Below are 21,525 nucleotides of genomic sequence, written 5' to 3'. Positions count from 1 at the left end.
ATTGAAATTGCTACATTATTGTGACATTAGTCATTGTATTTGTAATCTATTAACATTTTAGTATGTTATTTACATCATTCAATGAAAAGTGTGCAGATAACAGCATTGCCACAGTAAATGAATATAAAATCAAATAAATAAACATAATTATTCCACTTAATACATAATTTACAGATGTCTCCATAGCAGTCTCAAAGCTAGAAGGTTTGATGTAACATGATATTGGAGCTCTGGTTGTGTGGTGCAAGAACACTTGCTGTCATTAGGCCCTTTCATGCCAAGCCTCCGCCTGGAGGATGGCTATAAGCGCAGATGGAAAAATTTAAACATTACTTTCATGGAGCAGCCTTAAAAGGCTGTTCTTGCGTCACATTCATGTTGAGCACGTGCCTCATAGCAGCCTCTGGAGCCGATGGCAGCGGGACAACCGGTGTCGTGGTGCCACCCACCATAAATATGTAGAAGAGCAATGGCCGTCTTCCCTCCGCATAATCCTCCATGCAGCTGGAACAGCTCTGTGTTTCCCAAAAACACAGGCCAGTGATCTGACGCATTATGAGCCGCTAATGAGTGGCCCCGAAGGCCGAAGCGGCCCGGTTTGGTGCCGGAGTATCCAACGGGACCGTCGCAGCCTGGAGCAGACGACCACCCCCTGCCCTGATTGCTCCCATTGCTGACCCCCCACTCCGTCCTGACTGGCCTGCCAGTCACCTCCCTTCCTTGCCCCGAGGGCCCCCTTCCTTGCCCCGAGGGCCCCCTTCCTTGCCCCGAGGGCCCCCGCCCCGAGGGCCCCCGCCCGCTGCCCCGAGGGCTCCCGCCCGCTGCCCTGAGGGGGTCATGGAGGGAGAGGGGCTAGTGGGTGGGAGAGAGAGAAAAGATGGGTCGTGGGCTGACAGCGTCACCGCAATGTCATCAGCCATTGCTTAACCAGCAACTTGCAGCGGCAGTATGTTCATGCGAGGTGCAGAGCTCAGCCAATGATCCTTCCCCAAGAGCGATTGCAGTCAGTGCCTTGGAGCCGGCCATGGCACATTCATAGAGGTAAGTCTCCTGACATAAGGGCAGAGAATCTCTGCCTTTACACTCTAGCCTTTTCTCTGCATGAAAAGGCCTATTGTCACCAATAGCAAGGAGGTTATTACTGATTTTATGAAGGAGAGGCCGAGGGACACTGCACCTGTCTGCATTGACAAGACAGAGGTGGATAAGGTCAGAACCTTCAAGTTTCTGTGAGTCCATATTTCAGAAGGCCTTTCCTGGAGGCAGTGCATGGAGGCAACCATAAAGAAGTTATACCAATATTTCTACTTTTCTTATGCAATGGAATGGGTTGATAAAATATACAGCATCTTAAGGTATAGATTGTGGGGTTTAGTTTAGGTACACTTCACAAACAGACAATTAACATTGCACAAAAGACATCTTATTTAAAATGCAAGACTTATGCCTAGTGGAGACTTCATGTTCCCAATTGTCTTTGCTGAGACAACAGAAGAGTACTTGTGACAGTTTTACAAGTCGGCTCAGAATTGAAAATCGTGTGTTATTAAGACTGGTGCCGGAAGTTTAATTTGCTGGTTGAAGGTTACTATTCTAAGAGGGGTCATGTGGTTTTGCAAACAGAGAGGAAAAAAAACGTAATTCTTTGGAATGAGAGAGAGTTTACTGCAGCAGTTGCAGCGAGACCCCATTGGAAGACTAGTTTTGAGTTCTGAGTTAAGCCTATTCCAAACCCTTGTAGTCAATTACAAGAGGATGTGGATGGTTAATATGTTTCTCCTGAAAAAGGGGAAAAAGAACTCTCTGAGGTAACCTGGAAGAAGAGGTTATCTTGTGGAAAAGCCATGAGGTGGCAAGTTTCTTTGGCAAGACACTGAAGTGGCTGATTGAGGATCTGTTTGTATGCTCAATGAAAAATGGATATTTTCTCTCTGAAACCAACAAAGACTTTCCTTTGCAGTAACAATTTAAGTTCAAGCACCAAAGCCTGGTGAAGATCATAGATGTTAAATTCTGTGCAGAGTGTGGACAATTGCCTGATACCAGTGAACTTGGAGGTGAAAAGTGAATGATTGGACAGTGAAACAAAGAACTTTCCTGTATACATACACATTACAAACATGTGCGCTTCGAATGAGAAGAGGGTTAAGTTAGGTTAAGTTAATAGTAATAAATTAAATATTGATATTGTTGTGTTTGAAGAAAATGAAAGACAGTTTTGTTTGAGTAACCATCGTCTTGGTGAATTTCTGATGCTACTGATTTTTGGAGTCCTCTGGGCTCATAACACCTAGGAGTTTAACATGTTGTTGGATACTCTATCATAAAGTTCTACAGCTTTACGATGAAAGGTGCACTGGCTGGTTGCATCACAGGTCCCTTTCACACTGCCAACCCTCCTTGAAAATGGGAATTGCAGAGTAAGCTGAACCTGGGTGCCTTTATCACTGCACAATTATTTGCAGGTAATTCTGCAAATCGGGATTTTAAGGGGTGGGGGGTCCCATCTCTAGCCACGATGTCACAAGTGACATATTACATACAAAACTCTCTCAGTCCAGCTTACTGCACAGTTACATTTCACAGCTGTCAAAGCACGGTCACCGGGGCAGTCAGAGTGCGGCTGCTGGGGCTGTGAAATACAACTGCTTGACTGATGCAAGCACATCATTAATGGTACTTGGTAAGTCAAGTAAACCATTCACACTGCCAGAAGGCAATTGGAGAATTAACTTGGCTGGGCTCCGATACATATCCCCACCATGCATCAGAGCCCGCTTGAAATTGACTCACCCTGCCCAGTTATGTCATTTCACACCACGTGATTTGACCCGCAACTTTGGCAGGTTAGCTCAGATGTAATTGGCAGTGTGAAAGGGGCTACAGTCTGGTTTGGAAATTCAACAAGGCTCCAAAACATAGCCAGATCCATCATAGGCTCTGACCTCTCATTCTTTGCCTCAAGAAGGTAGCCAACATCATAAAGGACCTTCAGCACATTGGTTGTAACCTATTCTCACTGCTACCTTCCCACAGAAGGTATAGAAACCTGAAAACCAACATTTCTAGGTTCAAGTATTTTTTTTCTTTTCAACAGCTACCAGACTTTTGAACCTTCCCTTCTTACACTAATCATGGACTGCTTCAAAAGCGCAAAAGATTGGTGTGCACCATTTTTTGTATGAAAATTACAGTATATATTAATTTTCTATGTATTTTATGTATTTATTGTCTTTACTTACTTCTTAAGTTTACCAATGTAGCTTTATTTTTTACAAATAACCTGTTTGACTGGAGCAGTTAAGAATTTTGGTGCATATGTATATTGTACAATGTTCAGTGCCCTCCATGATGTTTGGGACAAAGATACTTTTTTCCCCCATTATTTGTCCCTGTGCTCCACAGTTTTAAATTTGTAATCAATTTACATGTAATTAAAGTGCACATTCCAAATTTTATTCAAGGTTGCTTTTATATGTTTTGGTTTAACTATATAGAAATTAAAACACCTTTTATACATTTCAGGGCACCATAATGTTTGGGACATTGGCTTTACAGGGGTTTGTGATTACTCAGGTATGTTTAATTAGTTCACTGGTGCAAGTATAAGAGGACTAGGCTTTCTTCTGAGCCTTTGATCACTTTTGGAGTCTGTAGTTGCCATTTTCAACATGAGAACCAGAGATGTGTCAATGAAAGTCAAAGAATTTATTAAGAGGATGAAAACAAATAAAACAGGAAGAGCCACTGCCCAAACCATAGGATTAGCAAAATCAAGTTTGGAACATCATTGAGAAGAAAGAGTGTACTGGTGATTTCAGTAATCACAAAGGGACTGGCAGGCCAAGGAACACCTCTACTGTTGATGACAGAATTCTCATCAAAATGAAGAAAATTCCCCAAACACCTGTCTAACAGACCAGAAACACTCTCCAGGAGGCAGGTGTGGATCTGTCAATAGCCCTTTTCTCATTGGCATCCCAGTTGGCAACCCATTGGCCGTTCAGTGTCCCAGTTAAAGATGATGTTTTTGCTGTTCCCACTGAGCACTTTTAACCAAGATACTACAGGTGCCTAACCTTTCATCTGGGATCATCAGGAATGGACACCTGCCATTGTTTGGTATCTTCTGGATTTCGGAATCATTTTAAAATGGTGGTCCTTTCAGCAAATGTGATGCTTCAAAAAACAGGGGTGTTAAATGACTTCAGGTAAAGACTATAAAAGAACATAATATCACTAGAATGTTTTTGTATTTTAAAGTAAACTTCAAAATAAAACTGGCTCAGACCCCCATCCCCACTTACCTTTGGTGGAAAGGTGACTCTTGGCCCTGAGCCCGGATTCACTCGCAGTGGCAGCTGGCTCAATGCAGGAGCGATGGCTGTCTTCCTTACCCATAATTCCCCATGCAGCTGGAACTGCTCTGGTGCTGGGTAATGAATACAGCCATTTCTCCCTCAATGAGCTGTCACTAGCTGCTGCCGCACAGCACCCTGGCTGCCATGTTGAGAGTTAGATGGAGGGGGGGTGTCGTCCACAGCTGACCAGGTGCGACTGATAGGCATCCGGGGGCTAGGAGCGAGGCAGACAGGAGTTTATTTCCAAAAAAAAGTTCTGCTTTTTGGAGGTTGCTGGTGTTCAGAATCCAGGATAAAAGGTTAGGCACCTGTACCTGCTTTCACATTGACCACAAGGAATAGGAGAGTCTACCTTTCAACCGGGATGCTACAGGATGCAACTTGTCCTCTTTTCCACTGGGTTAATCGGCACACCCAGGATGTGAGTAGGAGTCAAGGCTGCCAATCCCCGGCATGATTTTGTGATTTGACGCCGGCATGCCAATTGATTCACTTTTCAACTGGACCCTTAACCAGTAAATTGGCCGTCAATTCCTGGGACAAGGTTCCAGTGAAAAGGGGGCTAATGACTATTGTCTGCAGAAGACTTCGTGAACAGAAACGCAGAGGCTATGTTGCAAGAGGCAGACCACTCGTTAGCCATGGAAACAGGATGGCCAGATTACAGTTTGCCAAGAAGTATTTAAAAGAGCCTACAAAATTCTGGTAAAAGATCTTGTGGAACGATGAGGCCAAGATTAACCTGTATCAGTGATGATGAGCAAAGTGTGGAGGTGTAAAGAAGCTGCTCAAGATACCTCATCTGTAAAACATGGTGGTGGTGTTTTGCCTGGGCATCCATGGCTGCTACAGGTACTGATGCACTCATCTTCATTGATGATGTAGTTGCTGAAGGCAGTAGCAAAATGAATTCTGAGATGTACAAAAACATCTTATCTGCAAAAGCTCGAGTCAACACCCAACTCATTGGATGGCTTTCCCCCCCCTACAGCAAGACAATTACCCCAAACTTACTGCTAAAGCAACAAAGGAGTTTTACAAAGTTAAAAACTGGAAAATTCCTGAATCGTCGTCAGTCACCCGATCTAAATCCAATTGAGCATGGCCTTGATGTATTTTGTATGAGTAAAACATGCTGTCAGCACTGAGGTGTGTGGTGGAACAAGATACAGCAGGTATGACCTCATTGGACTGGGTAGGCTGGCCAGCGTTCCGTATCTGTAGCTTCTCTTCGTAAGATCCCTAATAAAGGCAGACAGCCCTAGTCTCCTCCCTCCATATCTGCCCTGGACATGAGCCAGCAGCATGTAGCACATGCCAAGGTTTTCAGGTTAATAATGCCTTTGACTTTTTGCTTCGTGTCTGCAGGTGGTCATTGATCATACCACAAGGTGTGAAGAAGTATGCTTTGATACTTCACCTGTTGCATAGCTACTTTAAGGGGACAAGCCCCCGAAACAAGCGTGAACTGAAGATGGCTATAGTAGAGGCCTGGCAGAGCATCACAAGAGAAGATACTCAGCACCTGGTTATGTCAATGAATCACAGGCTTCAAGCAGTCATTGCTTGCAAGGGAAATGCAAAGTACTAAACGTGACGACTTTAATAATATATACACCATAGCTCTGCCCCAAATATTATGGTGCCAATGAAATGAAGGGACTATGTATAAAAAGTGCTGTAATTTCTTTTTTTTTTTTTTTTTTAAATTTTTTATTTTTCACACCATAAATCACAATAGCCATGATATACACTTTTTCTTTTCCACACATTTACAGTGACTTTTTCTCCCTCCCCCCTCCCTCCTCCCAAGCCACCCCCCCATCCCTCCCCCCTCTCATCCATTTTAGTTATACAATCTAGGTTGCATTAATTCAGTTAGACAATGTTGTCATTCAACAAAAATACACCAGAAATTCTACTGAGTCCATTTTTTTCTTCTCTTCTCCTTCCATCAACTTAGGTAATGTTTGTTCCCGGTAGGTTTTCGCTATTGTATTTAATGTAAGGCTCCCATACTTGTTCGAATATTTCAATATTATTTCTTAAACTATATGTTATTTTTTCTAATGGAATACATTTATTCATTTCTATATACCATTGTTGTATTTTCAAATTATCTTCCAATTTCCAGGTTGACATAATACATTTTTTTGCTACAGCTAGGGCTATCTTAACAAATCTTTTTTGTGCATCCTCCAAGTCAATTCCAAATTCTTTATTTTTTATGTTACTTAGGAGAAAGATCTCTGGATTCTTTGGTATATTGTTTTCTGTTATTTTATTTAATATCTGATTGAGATCATCCCAAAATTTTTCTACTCTCTCACATGTCCAGATTGCATGAATTGTTGTTCCCCTTTCTTTTTTACATCGAAAACATCTATCAGATACTGTTGGGTCCCATTTATTTAACTTTTGCGGTGTAATGTATAGTCTGTGTAACCAATTATATTGTATCATACGCAGCCTCGTATTTATTGTATTTCTCATCGTTCCAGAGCATAACTTCTCCCATGTTTCCTTTTTTATCTTTATATTTAAATCTTGTTCCCATTTTTGTTTAGTTTTACCATTTGTTTCCTCATTTTCCTTTTCTTGCAGTTTAATATACATATTTTTTATAAATCTTTTGATTAACATTGTATCTGTAATCACATATTCAAGGTTACTTCCCTCTGGTAAACTCAAGTTGCTTCCTAATTTATCTTTCAAGTAGGATCTCAGTTGGTAATATGCCAGCGCTGTATCTCCCGTTATATTGTACTTATCTCTCATTTGTTCAAAGGATAAGAATCTACTTCCTGAAAAACAATTTTCTATTCTTTTAATCCCTTTTTTTTCCCATTTTCTAAAGGCAAGGTTGTCTATTGTAAAAGGGAGTAGCTTATTTTGCGTCAATATTAGTTTTGGTATTTGGTAATTTATTTATTTAAAAGTGCTGTAATTTCTTCATGGTCAAACCAAAGTGTATAGAAATGCATTTTAATAAAATCTGTAATGTGCACTTTGATCGCACATGAATTGTTTAAAAATTGAAAAATCTGGAGCACAGGGGAAAATAAATGTCAAAGTCTTTGTCCCAAACATTATGGAGGGCACTAGATGTGACAATAAATTTGCACAAGCAATAGATGCAGAACAGGTTAATTCTTCCTTATAGCCAATAGATGCTGGAGTAGGCCATTCGGGCAATTGAGCCATCTCTGCCATTCCTTTAGATCATGGCTGATCTTTCACTATCAGTACCCTGTCACTGCCTTCTCCCCATAACCCTTAATTCCCCTGTCCACAAGAACCTTATCTAGCTCCCTCCTGAACTTATTTAGAGAACCCGTCTCTACCACCCTCTGCGACAAAGCATTCCACAGACCAACAACTCTCTGGGTTAAAAAAAAATTCTCATCTCTGATCTAAAGGACCCTCAAAGTATTATAACATAGAAACATACAAGATAGGAGCAGGAGTAGGTCATTCGGCCCTTCGAACCTGCTCCACCATTCAATGAGATCATGGCTGATCTTAAAGTTCAGTACCCCGTCCCCGCCTTCTCTCCGTAACCCCTAATTCCCTTATACTGAAGAAATATATCTAATTCCCTCTTAAATATATTCAATGAACCTGCCTCTACTGCTCTCTGTGGCAATGAATTCCACAGATTCACCACCCTCTGGGAAAAGAAATTCCTCCTCATCTCGGTTCGAAATGGTTTGCCTATTATCCTCGAACCATGGCCCTGGGTTCTGGACTCCCCCACCATTGGAAACATCCCTTCCGCATCCATTCTGTCCAGTTCTCCCAGAATTTTATATGTCTCTATGAGATCCCCTCTCAATCTTCTAAACTCCAGTGAGTACAATCCCAAATTGAGCAATCTTTCCTCATAAGTTATTCCTGCCATTCCAGGTATCAGCCTGGTGAATCGCCTTTGCACTCCCTCCATTGCAAGAACATCCTTCCTCAGATAAGGCGACCAAAACTGCACACAATACTCCAGGTGTGGTCTCACCAAGCCTCTGTACAGCTGCAGTAAGGTATCCTTATTCTTATACTCAAACCCTCTTGATATGAAGGCCAACATACCATTTGTCTTTTTAACCGCCTGCTGTACCTGCATGCTCGCTTCAGTGACTGGTGCACAAGAACCCTAGGTCTCTCTGCACTTCCCCATCTCCCAATCTATTGCCATTCAAATAAACTATGGCCTCTCGTCCTAGTCTCCTCCAACATCAGGAACATGTAATCAGTTTCTATCGTGTCCAATCCCTTAATAATCTTGTATACCTCAATCATATCTCCACTCATCCTTCTAAATTTCAATGTGTACAACCCCAGTTTATCCAACTTTTTGGTACATCAATCCTGCCATCTCGGGAACCAACCTCAATAGCGAGAATGTCCTTCCTCAAATTAGGAGACCAAAACTGGATACAATACTCCAGGCATGGTCTCACCAGGGCCCTGTACAACAGCTTTATGAAGGCCAACATGCCATCTGCCTTTTTCAGTTTGTTGAATCTGCATGCCAGCTTTTAGCGACTGTACACCTAGATCATGTTGCACTTCCCCACTCCCTAATTTGACTCCATTTAATAACAATCTGCCTTCCTGTTTCTGCCACCGAAGTGGATAACCTCAAATTTATCCACATTAAACTGCATCTTCCATGCATCCGCCCAGTCACCTAACCTGCCCAAGTCCCCTGCGTTTTCCTAATTTACTCCGCACACTTCACACTGCCAGCCAGTTTCGTGTCATCTGCAAATTTGCTCATGTTATTTATATCCCCTTAACTAAATCAATAATATACACGATAAACAACTGAAGGCCCAGCACCAAGCCCTGCGAGACCTCAACTGTCACATCCTGTCATCCCGAAAGTGACCTGCTAATCCCTACTCTGTTTCCTGTCTGTCAACCAATTTTCTATCCATGTCAGCACCCTACCCCCAGTACCATGCTCTCCGATTTTGCTTACTAATCTCCTATGCGGGAGTCCTCATCAAAAGCCTTCTGAAAGTCCCAAGTACACCACATCCACTGGCTCACCTATGTCCACCCTCCTCGTCACATCCTCAAAAAATTTCAGATTAGTGAAGCATGATTTTCCCTTCAGAAATCCATGCTAACTTGTAATGATACCATTATTTCTGTCCAAGTTGTTCCATATTTTTCTTATTTTATAATAGATTCTAATATCTTCCATTCTACTGATGTCAGACTAACTGGTCTGTAATTGCTCGTTTTCTCTCTCCTTCCCTTCTTTAAAAAGAAGCATCACAACATTAGCCACCCTCCAATCCACAGGCACCTCTTCTGAATCTATAGAACATTAGAAAGTGTTAACCAATGGATCTACAATTTCAAAAGCAAGTACCCTGGGATCCATCAGACCCTGGGGACTTATCAGCCTTCAGACCTTTCAATTTACTCAAGACCACATGCTTCCGAATCTGGATTTCCATCAATTCCTCTATTACCGTTGGAATTTCTAGCAATTCCTTTGAAACCACAGGACCTTTACCTGTATCTGACCTTTACCTGCATCTTCGAAGGTAAAGACAGATCAAATGAATCTGTTAAACTCGTCAGCCATTTCTTTGCTTCCCATAATAATTTCACCTGTTTCTCTTTTTAAGGGCCAAATTTTGGTCATAACTAATTTTCTCCTCTTTACATACCTAAAGAAGCTTTTATTATCTCCTTTTATATTATTGGATAGTTTGCCCATGTACCTCATTTTCTCCTCCTGTTTAGCTTTCTTAGTTATCTTCCATTGACCTTTGTCAGCCCCAGTTGCCCTTTGCTCACCTTAGAACCTTTCTTCCTCTTTTGAATGAACTAGTCCTATAACTTCTGAAAAATGTCCAGAATTACCTGCCATTTTTGTTCCATTGTTTTCCCAGCCAGGGTATCCTTCCATTGTATTTTGGTGAACTCCTCTCTCATGGCTGCATAATTAAAACTTAACATATTTTGGTCACTATTACCTAATGGCTCCCCTACTTCAAGGTCCCTTATCAAATCTGCATCATTACACAACACAAAATCCAGAATTGTCTTCCCCCTGGTGGGGTGCATCACGAGCTACTCTAAGAATGTATCCCGGAGACATTCTACAAACTCGCTTTCCTGCAGTCCCGCATCAGCTAGATTTTCCCAATCTACCTGCATGTTGAAATCCCCTCAACAACTGTATCATTACCATTCTGACATGCCAATCTTAACTCCTGATTTATTCTGCCTCCTATATCCGAGCTACTGTTTGGAGGCCTGTATATGACTCTCATTATGGTCCTCTTGCCCTTGCAATTCCTCAACTGTATCCAAACAGACTGTACTCCACCTGCTTTTATGTCACTCCTTCAAGGGACTGAAAATCATTCCTCACCAACAGAGCCACCCCACCCCCTCTACCCATCCGTCTGTTCTTTCGATAGCACGTACACCCTGGAATATTAATTTCCCAATCCTGGCGCTCCTGCAGCCATGTCTCCGTTATTTCTATAACATCATACCCTCCAGTATGCAGATGACCCTCAAGCTCATCCATTTTATTTCTTATACTTCGTGCATTCATGTATAACACCTTTAATCTGTTACTCCCCATACCCTTCACCTTGTTACCTGACGCACTTGGCCATACTCTCCAATCCCTTTCTGCTCCTTTTGCCCTTTTAATTTCACTGCCTATCCACTCTTTTCCTATTTTTTCTTTCCTATCCATTGCCCTATCACTCAAGTTCCCATCCCCCTGCCAAATTAGTTTTATATTACTGATCTTACACATTGACGTAGTACAATGCATTCAGCTGAATGCTGATTAGTAACTGAAGTGGAAAGTTCATTTAAATGTGCTAATTTATTTTGCATATTTAATTTTCCCTCACCAAAAAGTACCCAAAATCCAATATTGATTGTTATGTGCAATCCAGGTTCACTGATAAATGGAATGCGCTGTTTTCCTTCTCCTTGCTCCTTTAAACTGCAACATTCTCATGTCAATTACAAAAGTTACTCACCCAAAATCTTAAGCCCCTTTCACACTCGCAAGTGATCCCAGGAATTAACATCCAAACCGCCTTTAAAATGTCTAGTGTGAAAGCAAAATCAGCTCAACGCCAGTGTTAAATGATGCCATCTCACGCCAAGAGATTGAAGACCTCGACCCGTAGTACAATCCCCAGCGAATGCAGACACCGGTGTTGCAATCATGCAAGTGTGAAATGAGCAATTGCATTGTGGAATTGAAATGACCCAAGTTTTTGCGTGAGTGCAGAAATGTGAAGAAAGAAAAGATTAAAATGAAGGTAGAAAGTCACAGTGGGGGAAATAGCAATAAAGGACAAAGACCATGGGAAAAAGCAATGGTGGACTTCTCAGAATGCCGTGTAACAAAAAAAAACCCCTCCATGAATGCTCTGTACATGCAGCTGTGCAGACAGCCCTTTCTGTGCCGCACAACATTCTGGGAGGGCAGGTCTGCCATCGAATTTTCTCTCGGTATTTATAAATTATAAATGATAGCGCTGTCAACTCCCCACCCTGTTTAAAAATTGTCCACTATTTCTATTTATCACTAGCACTTTCCCACGATCCCTTATAAAGGTCGGCACAACAATAGAGGGTGAAGGGATGCATATAAAGATTTATGTTATAATTAGGCATGATTAATTTTGTTCAAATACAAAATCATTGAAATCAAAATCATAAAAGCAGGTGGAGTACAATCTGTTTGGATACAGTTGAGGAATTGCAAGGGCAAGAGGACAATAATGAGAGTCATATACAGGATTTAGGGCAGGTACACCATCGCTCGATGCATCATGGAGTTACCGGTAGGTGGAACAGTCCTAACCCTGGGGATGGCTCTTTGCAAGTGTGAAAGTGTTCAGTGTCCCAGTTAGGAGTGGTCAAGTGTGAAAAGTCAAACCCCCATTCTTATCCCAGGAAACTGAATGGCCAATTTAGTGCAAGTGTGAAAGGAGCTTTACTGATCCAGATTTCTAACGCTGAGGTGCAGTGACAATTTCCTGTTATTTAGTTGTCTGATGTGATCCAGCTTACCTCTATCTTTTTCCTGCTGTTCAGTTAGTTTATTCATTTTGTCAGTCAGCTCATTTATGATTTGTTCCTTCTTCATTTTTTCCCTCGTTAAAACAGTGTTAAAGTTGGTCTGCAGAAGAAGTAATTGGAGTAGGTTAACCAAGATCAACAAAATTATCATATTGGAAACTCTTAAAGGACATGTACAGAAACAGTATGGAGTTTCTTTAGGCAACACAATATTTGGTTTCAAAATAAAATTAAAAGTTGGATTACTGGAACATAAATAAAAGTATCTATGAAACAGGTGAGCATTTAAAGCATACTTCTTCACACATCACCATGAAAGAGAAAGAAATAACCTCAAAAATACATGTTATTCATTCAAAATACAGGCATGACATTAGCTTATCTAATTAATTAAATTATATAGGATATGCTAAAATTTTAGTAACAGATAGTATAATCTCACAGCATTTTACAATTAACAGGGAAAAATATTTCTGATTCAATTGAACATGGTTTCAACTCTAACTGTGAAATATAATTTTGCATATGCATTCTTCAGCAAGGAACAAATCCCACACAATTTCGTTTCTGATATAAACCTCGTGTCCATTTTCACAAGCCAAATACTGATGTATAGATACACACAGAAATGCTGGCTGGAATCGTGCAGTGTTTGGCTAGGTGTCTAATTTCATTTTGGATTGGAGAGAGGAGCAGAGAAAACTAATCCCTGTTACTTTCAAGTCATTCTTCAAAATGGCTTTCTAAGGATCTTGTTCACAAGTTTAATAAGTTTACAACTAGTTATCAATTTCTTTAAGCACTTAAAAATGTGAAAATGCAGTTTTGCTCATCTGATGCACATCTACCAACCTTTAATCCAGGAGCTGCTAGACAAGCAATTTGGTGCATTTCACAGTATTTATTTGTTGTTTATTTTATAAATTGCATCTTTGCTAATAGCTGCTGTCCCCAATTTTGAGCATCTTCAAAGGGACAAAATGGTTGCATTCACCTTGGGTGCTATGAAAGGTGTGCAAGATGTAATGATCATTTCTGATGTACTCAAATAGATGTTGAACTATATAAATTCCAGCTTTTTTTTCCCCCAATCATTTAAAATGCTTGCAATTACTAAACTCTACTCACTACTTGGGTAGATATTCACCAAGTATTTAAAAAAGGTAAGATGATTCCTTAGCAGGCTTTTGATTTATAAATTGGTCTGCCACATTTCAGTCCAACAGCCCTTTGTAATCATTGTTAATAGCTATTAAAATACAGACTAACATAGGCTAGAGGAAGAATAGATCACACAGGATCCAAGGCAAGCTGGCCAATTGGATTCACAACTGACTTGGAGAAATGAATCAGGAGATAGTTGTCGAGGGGTGCTTTTGTGATTGAAGGCCTGTGAAGGGTGATGTGCATCAGTGGTTGGTCCTGGATCTACTATTATTTTTATTAATGATCTATATTGAAATCAAGTTAACATGGTAAGTAAGTTTGCACATTTCATCAATATTGATGGCAAGTGGGCCAAGAGAAGGCAAATGGAATTTAATTCGGACAAGTGCGAGGTGTTGGAAAGTCATACCCAGGTTGAACTTGGATAGTAAATAGTAGCACTCTGCAGAATGTTGTAGAAGAGGGGTACAAGTACATATTTCTCTGAAAGTGGCGAATCAGGTTGGCACCTCAGTAAGCACAGCATTTGGCATGTTTGCCTTCCTTCGACAAGGTATGAAGTACAAAAGTTGTGTCATCATAATACAATTGTGCAACTACACCAATGTGTAGTTCTGGTTGCTCAACTGTAGAAAAGATGTCACTGAGTTGAAAAGGGTGAGGAGAGATTTAATAGTATGTTACTTAAACTTGAATGCTGGAGTGATAGAGATCTTTATTTCCTAGAGCATAAGGGTAACCTTAGTCGTATACAAAATCAACAAGGGTTTTGCCCAAGAGAAGATGATTCTAGTACAAAAGGGCATGATCTAGTGAGATATTAATATAATATAATCAGCAGAGGATCCCAAAACCCAGCAGCAATAAAAATTCACCAAGACAAATGGTCACCTAAACAAAAGTTGCTTTTAATTACCTTTAACATGAAAACAGGATAAAACTTTAACTTTTTACTATTAACCTACTTAACCACTTTCTAATTCTAAGTGCACATGTATGTAATGTGTGTGCAAGTTCAGAAAAGTTCTTTGATTCACAATTCAATTTCACTTCTCTCTCCTCCAAGTTCACTGGTATCAGGCAATTCTTATACTGTGCACAGAATTTAACATTTGTGAATTTCACCAGGCTTTGGTGCTTGAAGGGTAAATGGTTACAGCTCCGAAGATTCTTGTCAGTTTTCAGAGAGATTTGTTGCTTGTTGGACACCCACAACTGATTCCTTCTGATCAGCCACTTCAGTGCCTTGCCGAAGAAACTTGCCCCATCAAGGTTTTCCAGATGATAGCCTCTTTCATGTCATCAGAGTGTTTTTTTTTTGTTTCCCTTATTTCAAGGGAAACATTATACAGCCAGCCTCTTGAATGGACCATAAGGGCTTTGACTAAGAACTAAGAACTCACAGCCCATCTTCAAAATGGTTTTTTTCCACAAGCTTTCCAGCTTGTCACGCTCCAGTCCCAGCTGCTGCTCCTGAATTGTAGAACTGAATTCTCTCTTTCTCTCTCTCTCTCTCTCTCTCTCTCTCTCTCTCTCTCTGAGAAAACCACATGGCCCTCTTAGAACAGCAAGCCATACTCCACAGCATGTCCAATTAACATCAACTTGCAAAGTCCTTATTGGCATTCTTCTAAGTTTTTGGACTGTCTGGCTTGAGCAGAGCTCCAGCATTTTAAATGAGATCTGTTTTGAAATGTTTTTAGTGATCTACACTAAAAAAAAACCTGCCACAATTGATCTTTTACAATATATTTATATACAATATAAAGTATAACATAATCTATCACAGAGACATCTAAGGCAGAACTGAGGGGCAACTCGCTAAATGTATAGCATAGTTCATATCTGGAATGAGCTGTCAGAGGAAGCCATAGAAGGTGGTACAATTTCAATGTTTGAAAAACATTTGGATAGATGTGTACAGACAAGATGGCTTTTAAAGGATATGAGACAAACACTGGCAAATGTGACCAGTCCAGTATGCCAACTTAGTCAGTTTGGAATAGTTGGGACAAGTGGCTTGTTTTGTGCCGTATGACTGTGAGGAGAACAACATTGATGTAGCTAAGTTGTCGTAAGGAATTGGCTAAGTATTCAAACAAGTTCTAAAACTCTAACTTCTGAAGGTGCTCAATTTAATAAAGCAGAACCCCTGCATTATCAAGTATTGTGAGAATTTTAAACTTAAATCCCAGAGTGATTAAAAAAAACATTATCCAGTTCAACTCATGTTCCACAAGACGTCAAGTTCTAAAAGGAATGAATGGGTGCTATTTTGTTTAACTAATGTGTGCCATTTGTTGGGATGCACTTTTTTTTCAAATAGTCTGTCTCCTACAAATCTAACTGCATATATCAAAAGAGGTCATTATTCAACTTTCCAAGGAAGTCAACATCAACAAGATCGTTATACAAGACTTAACAGGAATCTAAACCCTCTTGTACCCATAAATCTTTCCATGTTTTTTGAACCTTGTTATTGTACTTGCTTTTACAGTTTCATCTGGTCATTCATTCCAGATACAGACCACCCTCAGAGAGGAAAAGGTTTCATCTCAAGTCCCTCTTGACACTTTCTCCTCTCACCTTAAACCAATGCCACCTAGTTCTAGAATCCTCTACCCTGAGAAAAAGACTGAGCATTCCTTTTAGCCATAACCCTCCTGATTATACAAAGATCATTCTTCAGCCTCCTTTGCTCCAGGGAATAAAGACCTACCCTATCCTCTTCCTTACAAATCTATCCCTCCAGTCTCAGCAAAATATTGATGAACCTCCTTTGCACTCCTTCAAATTTATTGAATGTCCTCCCCATAAGCTGGTCAACTGTGGTCCCACCAATGCCTTGTACAGCCGAAAAATGAGGTACCAACTTTTGTACTCTTACTTCATATTCCACCTAAAGGGAAGCTTGCCAAATTCCTTCCTTCACCACCTTATCCACCACACCTCTGGAATTATGCATCTGTAGCTCTCAGTCTCTCTGCTCTCCAATAATCTCCAAGGCCCTATTCCTTTTGTGATTTTTTTTAATACCAGGTTTAGATCTTCCCAAAACTTTTCCACTTTCCAAAAAATCCAGAGATCTTTCTTCTAAGTAATACAAGAACTTGGACTCGAGCTGGATGGAGCACAAAAAAGTGTATTATGTCAACCTGGAAATTAGAAGATAGCCTGAGATTACAGCAATGGTACATAGAAATGAATAAATGTATTCCATTGGAAAAAATAACATATACTTTAAGAAATAATATCACAGTATTCGAACAAATTTGGGAACCGTATATGGAACACAATAGAGAAGTCCTACCGCGAACCTCCACGGCCTAAAATGACAGGAGAAGACGACGAAATGAACTGACCCAGTATGTAAAAGTAGAAGACACAAATCTTGTTTATTTTCATTGTGTGACGACATTGTTTAATGGGTTTAATGTATTATATAGGTTGAACGTTGAGTGAGTGGGGAGGGTGGGGGGTGAGGGAGGGAGGGAGGAAAAAGGGGAGAAAATGACACTGTGTATATTCAAGAGGGAAATGTCTGTGTGTATTTTGGTCAGTATGGTTCAGTGTGAAAAATAAAAAAAAATTTAAAAATCTCCAAGGCCCTACTCTTCACTGTACGAGTCCAGCCCTGATGTAAATTATCAAAGCGCAACACCTTATACGTGACAGAATTAAATTCAATTTGCCATTTCCCCCTTGGTCACCTTCCCAAATGATCTGGACCAAGTTATAAGCTTCTATATCCTTTCTCTTTGTCCATTACACCAATTTTAATGTAACTCACAAGTTTACTGATCAAGTTGACGGTGACCATATATAGAAACGATTTGGATGGCAAATAACAGTAGACCCAGAACCAACCCTCTGACACATCACTGATCACAGGCTTTCAATTAGAAAAAAATCCTTCTTCTACTATCCTCTGCCTCCTTTCACATAGCCAGTTTTGAATCCAATATGCCAGCTCACGTTGGATCCAATATGATTTAACCGTTGAAATTAAACTTACCTTTACAAAGGCCTTACTAAATTCCACATGGACAATGTCCTTAAACGCTTTGGTCACTTCTTCAAAAAAAACCTCAGATTTGTGAGACCTAATCTGCCATTCACAAATCTTTGCTAGCTGACCCCAATCAGTCCTGAAATGCTAGTAGATCCCATTCCTCAATATTCCCACCAAGAATTTTCAACCACTGAGGTCAAGCTCACTGGCCTGCAATTATCCTTGCTGTCTTTTTACAATAAAGGTCCAACATTATCCTTCCTCTAATCTTCTCCAACCAAGGCTAAAGATAATGCAAATATCTCAACAAGGGTTTCTGCAATTTTTTCCCTAACTTCCCACAAGGTGTAAGGATATATTTGATTAGGATAGAAAGTGATAGTATTTTATTGGACACAATAAGTCATGACTCATAGTCATGAGTCATTTGACTATCATGTTCCAATTTCCCCCAAACTCACCTATACATTATGGGTAACATACATTTGGCCAATTAACATCAACCCAATCACCTTTGTGATGTTGGAAGAAACTGTATTCAGCAAAAATCCATGTGTTCACAGGAGGACATACAAGTGCCAGATAAATTGAACTCAGATTGCTGGAGCAGAGTTTACAACAACATGCAATTAAATGAGGAATCAGTGCAAGGTGAAAAATGGAAATGAGGTAAATAATTTAAAAAAAGTTAGACTGGAAATGTTATCAATGGAAAATAATTCACTGAAATGAGGATACAATTGAATTAAAAAGGACTGTGCAATTTACGTAAATAAAACCACCACAAGCAAGACTAAATGAAGCAAATTGAGGAGAAATCTATAGGAATGTGGATGCAAAGAGATTATGGAAGAGGGACAATTAACATAATGTAGCGTGTTTTGAGCAAGCGCAGCAAAGAGACGGAGACAATAGGTTGGGAGCTCTGGTATCACAACTGCTTTATTTTGAATTCCGCGCTGCAGCCTTTAAGCCCAATCTAGTTCCTGCCCTATCAACGTTCCCGCGCTTGCATCCCAGTGACACAAGCGCCTATGCGACCTTACGGTCTGGACCGGAAGAGATGGTCCCGCAATTCCATCCTTGTCTCGGCTTCCCCTTCGACCGTGGGTGACAAGCAGGGCCGGATCACTGCTACAAGCACGTGCATTGCCACAACAAAAAAAAAATAAACTAATCGCTTCACTTGTATGCAAAAAATAGGGATAGAAAGTAAAAATGAAACCAATTATGAATACAAACGATGAATACAGACAGAATAGAGCTGGAATACAAAATGAATGCTTTGTATTAGTTGTTACCAAGAGGGTGCCAGCAAACTCTCTATATATGATTAGGAACCAACATACAAAATGCATTAATAATTTAGAATTCAAAACTTGCCCAGAAGGATGCAATTTTTTTTTAAGATTAAAAAGTTAATGATTAACTGAAAAAGTGATGTCTGTGAACTGTTGTAGTTTAAAATAACTGAATTCAATAAAGGACCACCATGTGAAGGTTAAAACCTTGTGTTTCTGATTCATAGTTAATTTTGTGCCTATCCCTTTAAGAAAAAAGTGTTTGTAGTGTTACCATAGTGACCATGACATCATATGTCATAATATCTGATCGAACCAAGAGCTTGCAACTCATTCTTCAGAGAATTATGAAGGGGATGCAAGCTCGAGATACTTTTCTTTGAATTCATCTTAATTTGTCTTAATTTAGTCTATTTCTTCTTATACCTGTTTAAAGTTGAATATCGTTATATCATTATATAGTATGCTTCAATTATTCATAGTTATGAAAATCTCAATGTGAAGTTATGCAAAATGTTTATCCATTTTAGAAACAACAAACTGCATCTACAAAGTTTGGTTTATTGAATGAATAAGATAGTAATTCGGAATATAGTCGCTCATGTTTCTTTGAAGATGACAAGTTTTGAAATTGGGAAATACTAGAACTTGGAAAGTGTCATCTATACACCAAGCATTCCACAGGACAAAGTACCTTTTTGACTCAAGATAATCTGCAATGAAGCTTTGATGAAACAAAATCTTTTTATCAAACCACTAACTCATTTTTCAATATTTTTTTCCAGAAACATTAAGAGTATATATACTATTTAATGGGGATGATTACCTAACAAAGTTTTTAAAAAATCAAAACTAAAATTTTCTGTCAAAATGCCTGCCATAAATAAAAATGTCCTTTGTCTTTCCTTCAAAGCCATCATACTCACGAAAAGTAAATATGTTTCCATGGCTAAATACAGTAAAAGCAAGTTGAATTTTATTTTTTTTTAATTACACCCACAAACACACAAAGTGTAAGAACAAGAAAACATACTGTACAGATGCAAAGTAATTACAATGTATCCTAGAATAAAAATGAACATCACAACTAATGATAAACAGTCAGAATTCAATACAGGTACACAATCCTTTATCTGGAACTCTTGGGGGACAGTGTATCCCGAATTTTGGATTTTTCCGGATTTTGGAAAGCCAGATTTTAAACCCACCCGAATTGAGCTGCCGTCTCCCCCCACCCCCTTCCAGTCGCACTGCCGTCTCCCCCCACCCCCCTCGCCTGCCCGACTTGCGCTGCCGTATTTTCCCACTTGCCAGATTTTGGAGCTTACTGAATTTTAGACGTCCGGATAAAGGATAGTGTACCTGTATTACAATCTTGTTTCACATAAAAAGACTAATTTATCCTAAATCTATAACCCTTAAACAAAAAGAAAAAACTGCTGGGACACCTTAAACGACCAAAGGGGTAACAGTAACGGTACATTGGTATATTGCCTTGTCTGTAAATAATTTAATTCGGGAAGAGATTACAAATGTTTCGTATGTTATATATAAAATAGTAAACCACTGCATTATTCATTAAACATTGAAATATTCCATAAAATTGTGCCGCATTTTATCAAACTTAACTTCAGTTTCAAAACATTACATCAAATCTTCAAGGTTCAAGCATGACAAGGTTTGGATCATCCATTGTGCATAACTGGGAGTGATGGAGTCCTTCCATCTTAGCAAAATAAATTTAGCCATTAATGTAGCAAAAGCTATCACATGGCAATCCAACACCGATATCTGACAGTTCTCTATCACCACACCAAATAAAGCTGTAATGGGATGAGGTTGAATAGTAACTGGGAAAGTACAGGAAAATTTCCATCCAATAGTGATATAATGCTGAACAGGACTAAAACATATGAAATAAGGAAGCAATCCTATTACAACATCTGTCACATTTCTTTTAACTGCAAAGATGTAGCTGAGCAGGTGAATGCTAAACAGAGCATTTCTAATAATTGGGCATCCATTGCAATGGATGTATCATAACAGTGAGAAAGAATTTTAAATTTCAACTAAACAACCATTAAGCTTACAGAAAGTGGATACCCTAACCCACAGTGCTAGATTAACTCCGCATTATAGAGTCTACAGCACAGAAAGGAGTTCTTTGGTCCACCACATCCATGCTGACTATTAATCCACACTAATCCCATTTACCTGCAATAAGACAGTATCCTACTACACCAGCCACAGTAGAAGTCCAAAAATCCAGATTGCTCAGGGACTAGGTTAGTCTGGATTTTTCAGCAGTTCTTTTAAAATTCAAATTTAAGGAGGAATAAAGAAGAGATGAACAGATAAATTTTGATAGTTTATTGGCAAATACAGTATGCTTCATTTATCAAAACAAGTAGATGTAAAAAAAGTGTGGTTGTTTGTTACCGCTGTGTATCTGTGGTGTTGACGTGTGCACTTATGCATACAAAAGCCCACAAAATTTTTTAAGTTTTGAGTTTTCGAGAAGTTTGTATTGTGGTGGCCCACAATTGCGGAGATCGGGCCAGCACATCGCATGGCAGCAGACACGGACAGAGATCGCTAAAGCAACTCC

The 21,525-nt window shown here is 39.7% G+C and overlaps 1 protein-coding gene across 3 annotated transcripts in view; it reads right to left on the bottom strand.

The window, feature by feature from the left end:
- rb1cc1 (RB1-inducible coiled-coil 1) overlaps positions 1-21,525 on the bottom strand; it is a 168,746-nt gene that overhangs the window by 66,617 nt on the left and 80,604 nt on the right. For all 3 annotated transcript variants that reach the window (XM_069921504.1, XM_069921505.1, XM_069921503.1), the window contains exon 16: positions 12,429-12,537. In XM_069921504.1, coding sequence (XP_069777605.1) covers positions 12,429-12,537 — 109 coding nt within the window. The remainder of the gene's footprint in view (positions 1-12,428; positions 12,538-21,525) is intronic.

This window comes from Narcine bancroftii, chromosome 2, assembly GCF_036971445.1.
Source record: "Narcine bancroftii isolate sNarBan1 chromosome 2, sNarBan1.hap1, whole genome shotgun sequence".
NCBI lineage: Eukaryota > Metazoa > Chordata > Chondrichthyes > Torpediniformes > Narcinidae > Narcine > Narcine bancroftii.
This window is presented reverse-complemented; position numbering and strand designations above follow the sequence as displayed.